This window comes from Megachile rotundata, chromosome 9 (genome assembly GCF_050947335.1).
Source record: "Megachile rotundata isolate GNS110a chromosome 9, iyMegRotu1, whole genome shotgun sequence".
NCBI classification, from domain to species: domain Eukaryota; kingdom Metazoa; phylum Arthropoda; class Insecta; order Hymenoptera; family Megachilidae; genus Megachile; species Megachile rotundata.
The window spans coordinates 14,688,937-14,702,018 of record NC_134991.1 but is presented as its reverse complement, the minus strand read 5'-3'; the positions used below and the strand labels follow the sequence as shown (position 1 = coordinate 14,702,018).

The 13,082-nt window shown below is 32.6% G+C and overlaps 1 protein-coding gene across 5 annotated transcripts in view; it reads left to right on the top strand.

Annotated features, from left to right (window-relative positions):
• Positions 1-13,082, top strand: part of LOC105662601 (putative RNA methyltransferase CG11342) — a 63,582-nt gene that overhangs the window by 19,841 nt on the left and 30,659 nt on the right. The window contains exons 1-3 of one of the 5 annotated variants that reach the window (XM_076535245.1): positions 1,777-2,390; positions 3,536-3,618; positions 4,157-4,219. The exons of 2 other annotated variants lie outside the window; for them this stretch is intronic. In XM_076535245.1, the coding sequence (XP_076391360.1) occupies positions 2,253-2,390; positions 3,536-3,618; positions 4,157-4,219 (284 nt within the window). In that variant the 5' untranslated portion in view covers positions 1,777-2,252. Of the gene's footprint in view, positions 1-1,776; positions 2,391-3,535; positions 3,619-4,156; positions 4,220-13,082 lie in introns of those variants that run through there. 2 more of the 5 variants (XM_012286415.2, XR_013039281.1) reach the window with 2 other exon arrangements.

Sequence of the window (13,082 nt, the reverse complement as noted above, 5' to 3'; positions counted from 1 at the left end):
AAAATATGTTTGATCAAATATCACCCTAGCGTATGTATATGTTCTGAAGATATATGGTTGATTGCGTGGCGTTTGGATCCGAAGTCAGAGTAAGGCCTTCAAATTTCCAAACGAGCTCGCCCGCCGACCGGATATTGGCCAACTTGGTGGTTTTTTTTCAACGCACTCGTTTCTGCCACTTACGTGGGTGTTACTCAATTTATTTTTCTGGATGATGATTTAAGAGAAGAATTTCGACGCAAATAACCGTCTAACGATTCGTCAACTGCTTCCTAATTTTTGTTACATTTCAACAAACTCTGAAGACATTTTAAACAAAAGAATAAAAATTTTGATAGACCGGAAGGCAGACATCAATTTTTTCTTTCGAAATACAATCGTATATTACATATCTCTAATTCATCGATTTCGATAAAAATATTGTAAAAGATCGATAATCGACGTTTCACGTCATTCGATGGATCACGTAAATTTTCCTATGTCCAATTCCACGTGCATTTTAAGCAAACAATGAATCGATACAATGACTAATTATATCGATAATTAACGCTATTTATTTCTGATCACTGAGTGTTGTTTAAATTTAAAAAATAAGTTTAAATGCAAAAATTTGCAATAAAAATTTACGAAAATTTTTTATTACAGATATAAGAAATTTATGTTATAAAAATATTTTTACTTAAGATGACTAATTTTTTCGACAACATCCCGTGATCACAAATTTTGTTTACAGTCACGTTTTAGTTGCTTATTGTTGTAGAAGCTTAATTATACGACGTGGAATGGCTTCAAGGTCGAATAATATCACCAATGAAATTCTGATAACAAAAGTTCGAGTTATTCCATTTTTGAGAGATCGAGTCTTTGTTTCCACATTTCGCTGTCAAAAAATTCATCATGATCAAGATCACGTCATCCTCGATAATTATTGACAATACACGTTTTTGTTTTTTTCTGTCCACGTTTATCACGAGCTCTCTTATCTTCGCCATTTAAAAAAATGATACGTTAGATGAAGATCGTTTTATTGCACGATAAAGCTGTTTTCATTGTTCCGTGAAAGTCAACCCTACGTTAATTTCCATGCTTGTTACACTTTGGATAACTTAACGGTAGCACTGATAACGGTGATATTTTATTTTAATCCGTATCTACCGTGCGATGGATCTGCAAATAAATGATATTGACGGATTTGGGAAGTTATCGAACGTGATCGAAGGCTATCTTTGATTCGAGATCTTCCGATGGACAAATTTTAGATCCTCGCCCTTTTTTTATTTTTTTATTCCGTGAGAAATGCATGGGTGTCGTGCAAGTTTGAGTAGGAAAGTCATTGGTCGATGAAGACTGCGTTGGCTAAAGGAGTACTTGACCCAGAAACTCACATTTTCGACTTCTTGAAGTGAAATATTCTCAATCTTAAATTTGTACATCTTCAAACTCGGCGATTTCGAAAACTTGGCAGAAGTATTTGAAAACTTAGAAGTTTGCAAATGTGGGAATTTGAAAACTTAGAAGATTGCAAATGTGGGAATTTGAAAAGTTAGAAGTTTGCAAATGTGGGAATTTGAAAACTTAGAAGTTTGCAAATGTGGGAATTTGAAAACTTAGAAGTTTGCAAATGTGGGAATTTGAAAACTTAGAAGTTTGCAAATGTGGGAATTTGAAGACTTACAAGTTTGCAAATGTGGAAATTTGAAAACTTCAAATAAATTTGAAAAAAGTTTATAAATTTATAGAGTTTGAAAATTCACAGAAAATTGAAACTTCACATTTGGAGTGGCAAAATTTGTGAATTTCTCAAGACGAGAAAATTAGAAACTCGTGAAGCCTCTCGAGACTTCAAATTTTGATAAATTGCAAAATTTAGAAATCGGTTGCCACATACTTGTTATCACAGTAATCCATATCTTAACGATACCATCAAACGAAAATACCCATTCTATCGTCAGTTATCGATAACTTTATCGATAGTCTCGACTTCATCCGGGAGTTGAATCTTGACTCCTGCATCCGACAGAACATCTCGAAGAAGCCGATCGAACGTTTCGAGGTCGTCTGATAATTCCATCATGGATTGATACGGCAGAAAAACAGTGGACGAAAATACGTGACGCTCGTCATGCTGTCACGAATTTTACGCGTTTACCTGCGTCCAACCGGGGGACAAGCGTGAACAAGATTCGACTCGCGTTGTCGTGATTATTCCTGCAATTACTCATCGAAAGGTATGCATCGGTGACTGGAACACAATGGAATACGGTGATGGGAGTATCCGGTTGTATCTGTGTTTCGTGATACCAACTAAAATTTCGATGAACTTGCGCAAGCAACATTCCGTTTCCGGAAAAATGTCTAATCGCAGTTTTGCTCGGCTTAGGTTTTACGAGGTAATTTCAGATAAACGAAAGAATGGGCTGATTCAATGCTTCTTTATATTTGCGTCTTCGCTGGTGATATTCGACGGTATTGATAAAATTTATCTCAATCCGATGTAATAGTTGACTGACATTACGTCTTATGCTGCAATTCCGATAATAAGGTGTTGAAGGACGACATTATGTTTTTGTTACGGTTGCTCTTGGGAATTGTTCAAATAATAAAAATTGACTTCTTTTTTATTATCGAAGAGTTTTTGATATATAGAATATAAAAATGCAAGTTTTGATGATGGGAGTACTACAGTTAAAGCATTGTTTGTATGTAAAGAACATTTTTAGTTTATTTAACATGTGTGTGACGCCATATTGAATTCTATCTTTTAATTATGAGTTTATGAGCGTTAAAGTGAGCGTTTATTTAAAAAACTGGCATCTGTTTACAATTAGTGATTAGAAGAACATGTTTCAACATTTTTATTCTTCACCCAATTGACGACGCATGCGCAAAAACCAATATGGCGTCGCCAAATACGCCAAAAGAGCCCAAGTTGAAATTTACATAACTTTTTAACCACTGCATTCTTAAAAACTAGACAACAAAAAACCGTATACTCCGAACTAAAGTTTAGTCAAAATAATACTATTAATTTACAATAAAAAATAATAACACACTGTAATTGAAAGCGTGACGGAAAATCCCAATCAAATCGAACTTGTTACACATTGTTTAAGAAATCTTATCAACGTTGTGAAACTTATTTGAAGCACGATATCAAAGTTCAGAAAAACCCAACTCTATTTGAGGCTCGATCAAGAAAATATCGACAAGTAAAAGCGAATCGTCTTATGTAGAAAATTCTATTAACTTTGTTAGCAGTCGCTGTATCCGTTTCGCGTGCAACAAAAATACGAGTCCTTTCTCCATCGGACCAAGTATCAAATGAGAAACGTTTTCGCAACGAATTCTTGTGAACTCCGCAAATAAATTTACAAATGATTTCGCATATTTTGATGAAACTGCGTTCGTAAGACGTGACATTACAAATTTTCATGATAACGAGATGTCGACAGAAAAGAAGTCTTGTAATTAGCAAAACAAATAGGCAACAGGTGTTTGCTTTGATTTCTACATTGAGTACTACGTTTTTTTTCAGACGGGATGGCAAAATAGCAGTTACTTTTCAATTGTTGCACGTTTTCCAGCCTTGAAGGAATACGTCGCAGAAGTAAGACAAAGGTAAAATTTCGCTTTGTTTACAGATGTTACATATTTATCCTCAAAATTGCTACTTTAAGTGGTTGTCAAAGAAATATTGTTTACATATCTTAAGTCAGGGAATAAATTATTGAGTCGCATAATTAAAAAATGGTAAGCCAAATATTAAACCCATTTGCAAATGTAATGGTTGTCTTTGGAGTTAAATCATTTGCAGCAAGAATACAAAATTCCAGTAAAGAAATTTTAATAATAATTCTCAGAGAAGTAAAATTACTTGCAATGAAAGTTTATAGACACCCAGTATATAATGTACATGCACACTTCGAATGTATGGTAAAAATTTTGAGTCACTTTAAACATACGTGACGAAAATTTCTATTCTGTATATTTACAGTGACTCAGGTATCCTCACATATTCTTAAAATTCGAGAAAGATAGTGATATCACTTTTATTGTCGAATTTCAAATATAAATGTTTGAGATGTTTTAATTCTTTATGAACGCTTCATTGCTCGACGATTTTTTATGAGTCATTCCGTTCCATTTTGATCTTCAGATTCGAGTGCAGAGGATTTTCGAGATTATTTGAATGCGAGAACAATGCAATTTATGCGCAAAGGCGAGTGATAAATACTAAAATCTGTAATCAACTATTAATTAAAACAGTAAGAGAATGTTTATCACAATTTATTTATAAATATTTACAAATAGTGACATATTTGCAAATATTTGTGAGATTCTCTGAGTACAATAAGTCATCATTATTTTCAAAATGCAAACATTAATCTTATGTAAAACAAACCAGTGTCATACCTATATGACAGGGATCTCAAATCACTTTGAATATCTACATATTTGTATAATGAAAATCTCGACTCGCGTTAACTACAATTCAAAATGAAAAAACTTCGCAGGTTTCGAAATCTTGAAAACCTTGATCTTTCACGAGACACTGATTATATCATGCTTGTTTGAATAAAAGAGAACTAATGTATGCTAATGTTATGAGCAATAGAAAAATTAGCAATCGCAAACTCGTAATCATTAATTTCAAATGAAATTAATCAATGAGCATTTATGTGAGAGTACATCCTTGATTAATTTTTCTTTCACAAGACTATGTCTGATAATTCTGATGCGCAATGGAATCGAACATATTTGAGAAATTATTTAGTTACAATATTAATTTGGAAATTTGGGAACTTGGGGATTTGGGGATTTGGGAATTTGGGAATTTGGGGATTTGGGAATTTGGGAATTTGGGAATTTGGGAATTTGGGGGGTTGGGAATTTGGGGGTTTTGGAATTTGGGGGGTTGGGAATTGGGGGATTTTAGAATTTGGAAGTTTTGGAATTTGGGGGTTTTGGAATTTGGGAGTTTTGGAATTTGGGGAGTTTGGAATTGGGAGGTTTTGGAATTTGGGGGTTTTGGAATTTGGGGGTTTTGGAATTTGGGGGCTTGGGAATTGGGGGGTTTTGGAATTTGGGTGTTTTAGAATTTGGGGGTTTTGGAATTTGGGGAGTTTGGAATTGGGGGGTTTTGGAATTTGGGGGCTTGGGAATTGGGGGGTTTTGGAATTTGGAAGTTTTGGAATTTGGGGGTTTTGGAATTTGGGAGTTTTGGAATTTGGGGAGTTTGGAATTGGGGGGTTTTGGAATTGGGGGGTGGTGGAATTTGGGAAATTGGGAATTTGGGAATTTGGGAATTTGAGAATTTGGGAAATTTGGGAAATTTGGAATTTGGGAATTTGGGAAATTGCTAATTTGGGAATTTGGAAATTTGAGAATTTGTAAAGTTGTGAATTTAGAAATTTGCAAATCCGTCTATTTCCAATATCTACCGAAGTCGTCGTTTATACCCAACACCATTTAGTCAAAAAATACTGTTTTCAAATTACTATATTAAATCAAATGAGTCACCCTTTGGGTGCAACGAGTGAATTCAAAGTAAACGTGCATTATACGTCGGTAGGTTAGTGGTGGAATGACTCGAAGCGATTACTAACCCATCGCTACCTGTAGGTTGTATGACACAGGCACACGAGCATTCTCACGGTAAACGAACCGGATGTACGATTACGCTCACGGCCGAAACTATTTTTGCGGATGCTTCGCGAGGAAAAAGTAATGACGTAGGCGACCGTTGTCAAAAATTATTTCTTCCGGTCATTTGGATCTTTCGAGCTTTTGTAGTCGAGTGAGGAATTTATGCATTAAATTACACTCTTCTTGTTTAATATTATTTGTAGCATTCACAATTCGATTAATTCATAAAAGAAACAGATAGTATTTGGAATTATAAGTACTCTTATATTAAGTAAACAGACCACTGGAAAAAGAAAATTAGAAATTAAAAGCTTAATTTGTTTTTCAAGAGAATATTCTTTAAAAACAGTCGATAAATTTTATCAACGGTAATTAAAATTTATCAAATTTTTTTCAATCTTTACTGATTATATTTAGTTTATTCACTTAATCGTGTTTCGTTTATTAACGTTTGGTTTACTATTATTATTCTTGAAGTTTTAATCAAACACCCTCACTGTTTATACTTGTCATGAAGATGAAAATTTATATTTATAATTTTTTTATGGAAATTTTGATCAGTACATAATTTTACAAGAATCACATATTTATTATTGTAAAATAAAATATGTAGATGAAGTGTGTTATTTAATTAGGTACATTAAATTACTTTTGTATATGAAATATTAAATATTGTACATTAAATCATTAAATCATTCAATGTTGTACATAAAATTATTTAATTATTGAATTAAATATTCCATTGATATTTGTATCAGACAACATATCAAACCAAATTGAAAATAATAACACTACATTTATTATAATTAACAAATTGCAACTGAAATCGTCACATTCTTCGAATACCAAAAAGACTAAAAATTCCTGTAAACCAAACCTATTCGATTTCAAATCACGTACCTTCTCAAATTTCATAAAAAATGCGCATTTCCCTTCGCGCAGCTAAATCGCGACCGCGGCTATAAATTATGTTATCGCGAACAAAATAACACCTTGCGATGTGTGCGAAATTGTGTGATGCAACGAGCAATAAGAAAGTGCAAAACGATATAATCAAAGAGTAAAACGTTTCTGGTGCTTACGTGCGGTGCGACATGTTCCTTTGAATCCGTTCTTTTATCTTGCATGAAATTGGTTCACAACTGATGTAACATCGATGTAATTAAAGTTATAAACACGGATGATATTTTGTAACTGTTGTCTTCGAAAAATGGTGCACGGTATATATGCACTAACACGTGGACGTTGCGTGTGAGAATATTCACTTGTCATTCGTATTTCACATGAGTGTTCACAGTGTGAAGTATACATGTATGTGCACACTTATATGAAAGATTAGAGTACAAAGTCTAGCGTCACTTTCCTCGAATGCAACCCTTACGTATTTTTGCACAATGTTGAGGATTTGGTTTACTCTTTGTGTATCACTGATATCTTGCATAATATTTATTTTGATATTCACTTGTTATTCGTATTTCGCATGAGTGTCCACCGTATGAGGTATATGTATACTATAGTATGTGAACAGGTGTGTGTATGATTAGAGCATAAAGTCTAGCGTCACTTTCCTTGAATGCAACCCTTACGTATTTTTGCACAATGTTGAGGATTTGGTTTACTCTTTGTGTATCACTGATATCTTGCATAATATTTGTTATTTTAATATTCACTCGTCATTCGTATTTCGCATGAGTGTCCACCGTATGAGGTATATGTATACTATAGTATGTGAACAGGTGTATATATGATTAGAGTATAAAGTCTAGCGTCACTTTTCCTTGAATGCAACCCTTACGTATTTTTGCACAATGTTGAGGATTTGGTTTACTCTTTGTGTACCACTGATATCTTACATAATATTTGTTACTCTGCATAAATTGACAGTAAACGCATAAGTGTATATACTTAATTTGAAATTAATAATAAAATTGAAAAATAAAGAGAGGGCAAAGCATTAATTCTTTCTTTGATGAAAAGCAAAGATTTCAAGAAAATCACTGTCTTGTTACACTACTTTATGATACATGTAAACATACTTTGTTAGATTTAGTAATTTCGTTTATTATGGCATTATTTATTTCATTTATTATGACATTATTTATTTCGTTTATTATGACATTATTTACTTCGTTTATTATCACATTACTTATTTCATTTATTATCACATTACTTTCATTTATTTTACTTTAAGACTGCATTGCTGTCTTAACTTAACATTTGAAGTGATTTTGTTTATTGTTTTAAGTTCACATGAAATTTACAATCACTACTCATTCTTGATTGAATCTCATTTTTATGCCATGATTGAAGATATTTTCTAAGAAATACTAGATGTAGCAACTATGTGACAAATCATGAATAAATCTATTTGTTACATACTCATTGCCCATTGCTCATTACTCATTATACATTACGTATTTTACATAATACAATGCACAATACACTTACACCATAAACAATATACAATACACTTTACATCAGACACAATAACAATACCCATTACATACTACACATTGCTTATTACTCACTGCTCGTTACTCACTGCTCATTACTCACCATCCATTACTCACTATTCTTCATTGCTGTAACCACTCTTAATATACAACATGCAACTTTGAAAATTTGTCAAAACCCAAAATAATTTTTCAAACAGATTCAATGTTCAATTGTTCACACGATTGTCTTTTTATAACCAAGATTATGCTACTTATTTATTAACGCATTGCAATATCCCTTATTATTGTCACATTAGATGCAATCCTCACATATTTATCTCCACATTTGAAGGTCACGTAGTTCCATAAAAATACGAAAAGCACGATTAATCATTTTTGTTTGCACTTCTAAAAAATGTACAGATACATGGAATTCATGTACTGATATATTTCGAAATCAGATTAAAATTAAGCTCCATATTAAACCTCAAACAGCAGTACTTCACCTGATATCTTATACTATAAGGCTTATAGCATCGTACACTTGCTGCCTCAATATCGCAATAATTTTGAATAGGTTAAACAGGTGTAACAAAACTCTATGTAATCGCACTTAATAACTGACAATTCATTCCATTGTCTCATTGACAACTGATCTCGATAGACTTTTTCGTCTATCGATTCGCAGCAGTTGCATCACAATGACATCGCATTTCTCCCACACCGTTGCGGGTTGCAGCTTTTCGTAAGAGAACTACCATCGTGGTGCAACGTCTCGTTTAATCAATTCGGATTGCACCCGATTACAAAAACTGGCTTTTAGATATCCAATTCTACTGAATGGTATCGTTCTCCTTTTTCGCAATGCGAAATGGGAATTACGAGCACAACATTCCCCGTATAAATGGGCATCGAGCGAACGTACAAAATGGCTACGCTTTTTTCCATTTTCTTTCACATATATCAAATGAAGGTTCCCTGATGTTGACAAAATTCTTGCGACGGATTTGGCAATAATCGATATCGTGTACTGATTGATTAGGCTTTAAGGTTAGTCAGTTCTTAATTATTTATGATAGCTATTTTTTAGAAAACAAATTTTTTTGTTAGAAAGTAAAGATTTTTTTACTGATGTGTTACTCTATCTGTAAGGGGATATTCTTTCAAATGTTAATAATACTTAATATTTTTTGTATAATGTTCAATATTAAATTTTTAACATTTCTTGTCAGTGTTCTGCAAGAGTCAGTGTTCTTTCAAATAGAAGAGTTTTTAGTTCTTGAAAATTTTTCTACAAAAAATGTAATGTGTTCAAAAATGAAATTTGTTAAAGAATTTAACAATTGAAGCAATTAGCAATTTCAATGATTTAATAACTAAGTTATTATTAATAACTACATCATTCTAACTACATTAATAAAATTAATATTTATACCGAATTTTATAAAAATTAAATGCATAATTTCATTATAAATTTCTATTTTAAACTCCATCTACAAAATCCTTAAATTATATTTTTCTATGGACATCATTTTAAAAAACAAAGTATGTCATTACGTATTTTTGCACAAAGAGAACCAGCATTTTGCGACTCCACAAAAAAAGGAAGTTTAAAATAGACTTTTCAACGTCTCTTACGAAAAAGGTTAAAGACGTTATAACTATTAGAACTCGTCGTATACCGTTTACATTACAACATAACGGTTTATGAAACACGCTCTTACCTTTTGAACACGTATTATTCCACAAGAAAAGGCCTCCACGTGTCGATTTGAATATTGCTTTTCTACCTACAGGGCCGTCATTGCATCACATTGTATAATGTGTTTGTGTAACTTGGAACACATTTCGTTCCGCGATGGCTGCTGTACGTCAGAATATAAATTGAGATTATGATTGGGAAACGATAATCGTCGAATCGGGTTTATCGGGGATCATTAGCTGGAGAAAATGGACCGATCATCAGGAAGCCGTGACATTAGTCCCATTGATGTCTATATTTTCAGACCTCCTAACTATCAGACCGACATTTTCTTTCTTTCTTTGTAATTTATGAAGGCATTCGGGTTTGTCTGACGATTATGTGCTTTGGTTTTTTAAATTGACTTAGTTTTAGGCGATTCTATAGACGATTTAGTTAATTAGGACAGCTGTTTCGTTCCACATTTTGGAACCTGTTATTAAGAGTACATTAATCTTTTCGGAGATTGTAACTGCTTAGAAGGAAAATGTTTGACAAAATGGAGTATAATTCATTCGTATAGAAAATGTATGTAAAGAAATTTAATATACATTGTCAAATAAGACTGTATGAGTACATTTTAAAAAAGAGAACAAAATTAGTCGTCACTAAAATTGTATAATAAATATAGATTCATAGTTTTGTATCTTTGCAGTTGTACAATTTTGTACCTTTGCAAACTTCTAGATTTGTCAATTTTTAAATTCCTAATAATATAAAATCCGAAGCTTGAGAAAATTCCAAAACCTGCAGCAGAAACTTTGTTTTGCAAGAATCTTATTTTAAGAACTGATGTCACCGAAATTCAAGCTCCCAATGGAGCCCATCCCTAGAAAAAATGCCACCACCTTCAGCAAAAAGCCATCGACCTCCATCTTGCAATTTTAAAAACATGCACGACCTCTACTTTTTAATATCCCCGGCCTCGAGTTTGCGAGAACGAGTTCGAGGCACCGAAATGGTCACGTTCCTTCGATTAAGCCGTGTAAAGGATGACGTAGTCGACCGTCGAGCAAGGCTCGAGGATACCGTCTTCCGGTGCAGGTTTGTCTTCCTTCAAAGGGATTATAATGGGTACTAAAGGCTAATGTCGAAGCTACTTAAGGCCCCACCACGTAGCGAACGAATACAGGACTGTTATCTGCCCTCGATAGAGCTCCCCTTGTGTCCCAGGAACAGGAACGTAAAAGCGGAAGTTCCTAGTCGGGCTACGGGGCCGTTTCCGATGATACGACCACCTTATCGGTCGTTCCGGAAGTCGATTATGAATGTTTTTCTTTGGGGGACTTGTTTATTTTGCGTTTAGGAACCTACGCTTTATTTTTACTATTTTGGAACTTCTGAATTAGTCATTTTTGTCTGAACGTGAAGACTTGAAAGATGGTTCTTTGGAAGGGTATTTGTTTAAAGATATTTCTTTGCAAAGATATTTATTTAAAAATATTTCTTTGCAAGAACATTTATTTAAAAATATTTCTTAGACAGGACATTTCTATAAATTTATTTTTTTAACACGAAGAACATTTATTTTAAATAAGGGACAAATTCTTTAATGATCAAAACAAGCAGGTTTTTATGAAGCTAAAAATAGCTGAAGAATTTAAGTATGTACACGAATTAACTTAAGTATTAGTTTAATTCTGAGTATTACAATGTTAGCAATCATATTATTATCTAAAAATAATGTACAATGGTTATATATGCATATAGAGACATTCTGATTATAATTAAAATTATCAGAAAGTAGGAAATAACTAATCAAAAATAAAACCGTATGTGTATTACGTTTATCGACAATTTCTCTCACAACTCGAGAATATTTATAATTATCAAGTACATTGATACGGATGATTCAATAAAATAGATCAAATAAAGCATGAGAAATATCGACAGCGTATTGCAAAACAATTTCTTATCGGTTAATAGTAAGAACACAGTTGATTTAACACAATAAAAGAAAAAATAGTCACTTAATCTTACATTGACATTACATTAATAAGGTACGTAGAAACTTCGGAAAAAAAACGTCATCGATAAGACGATAAGTTTATTTCTGCAAGGGACAGATACAAGCCAAAGTAAATGATAATTTTTTATTCCTTATCTTTTTTATCCTTCAAAAGTTTATTTCAAACGACGTAACGAAACAGATGTAGATGTTGCAATGTTGTCACTGACGTTGTGTGCACGTGATATATGATGTGCGATTAGTGAGTTATTACATTTTTGATGGTTCGGTTTTTTAGTGGTTGTGGATTTGAATGTTTTTGTATTTTGGAATTTATATGTAGTAAGTATGTAATTTGTATGTAGTGAGATAGCTGAGAATTTCTTAATCGTTGATTATGGCTGAGTTACATCAGAACGAACTTTATTTTTTCCTTTGGTAAATATTGTTTTTAGTTCTCTTGTTCTTGGAAATGAAATATGTAATCGTCGTTGATTAAAAAAATCGGTGTTGTTACAAATAGATCAATTACCTTAGAATACTCGATTATAGAATTTTCAATAGAATGTACAAATTTTGTGGCTCCATTTTTTACGTCGAAACTATGTTAATTTTTTAATTTTTATATTTTTATTTGTTGGCAAATTTTTATGCTTATATTTGAAAATTTATGAAGTTGCTTATTTATGCGTTTGTCAATTTTTATCTTTGTACGTTTATGTAGTTGTATAATTATAAGTTTGTATATTTGCTCGTTTTGTAGATTTGTTTTTTTTTCCTATTTTACGTTTTTGCATTTTTACATTCTTACATTTTTACATTTTTACATTTTTACATTTTTACATTTTTACATTTTTACATTTTTACACTTTTACATTTTTACATTTTCTTATTTTCTTATTTTTACATATTTATATTTGTGCATTTATAAATTTGTAAATTGGTACCCTTGTGAACTTATTGTTTATGAATTAGCAAATTTATTTCACGAATTTCCACGTTCATAATTTCCCAGTTTTCCAACTTTGAAAATTCGTGAATCCAAATATTTGTGCATAAATAAATCCAAAAAGCAAGCCAGTCCCAACAGTTCTAAACCTCCCTTGAGTGACACTCCATGTCTCTTAATCCCCAAAGTTCTCGAGGATGCACGTGAGAATAGAAAAGAACATTTCGTTCAGGAGATTTTGGAAATCCGATCAAAGAGAAGCATGTGATACGATTATATCTGCGGAATAGCCAGCTGCATCTTTGTCCGAGAATCAAAGGAAGGTCGAACCTCGAAACCTCGAAGATGGCCTCGCTCGAGGAA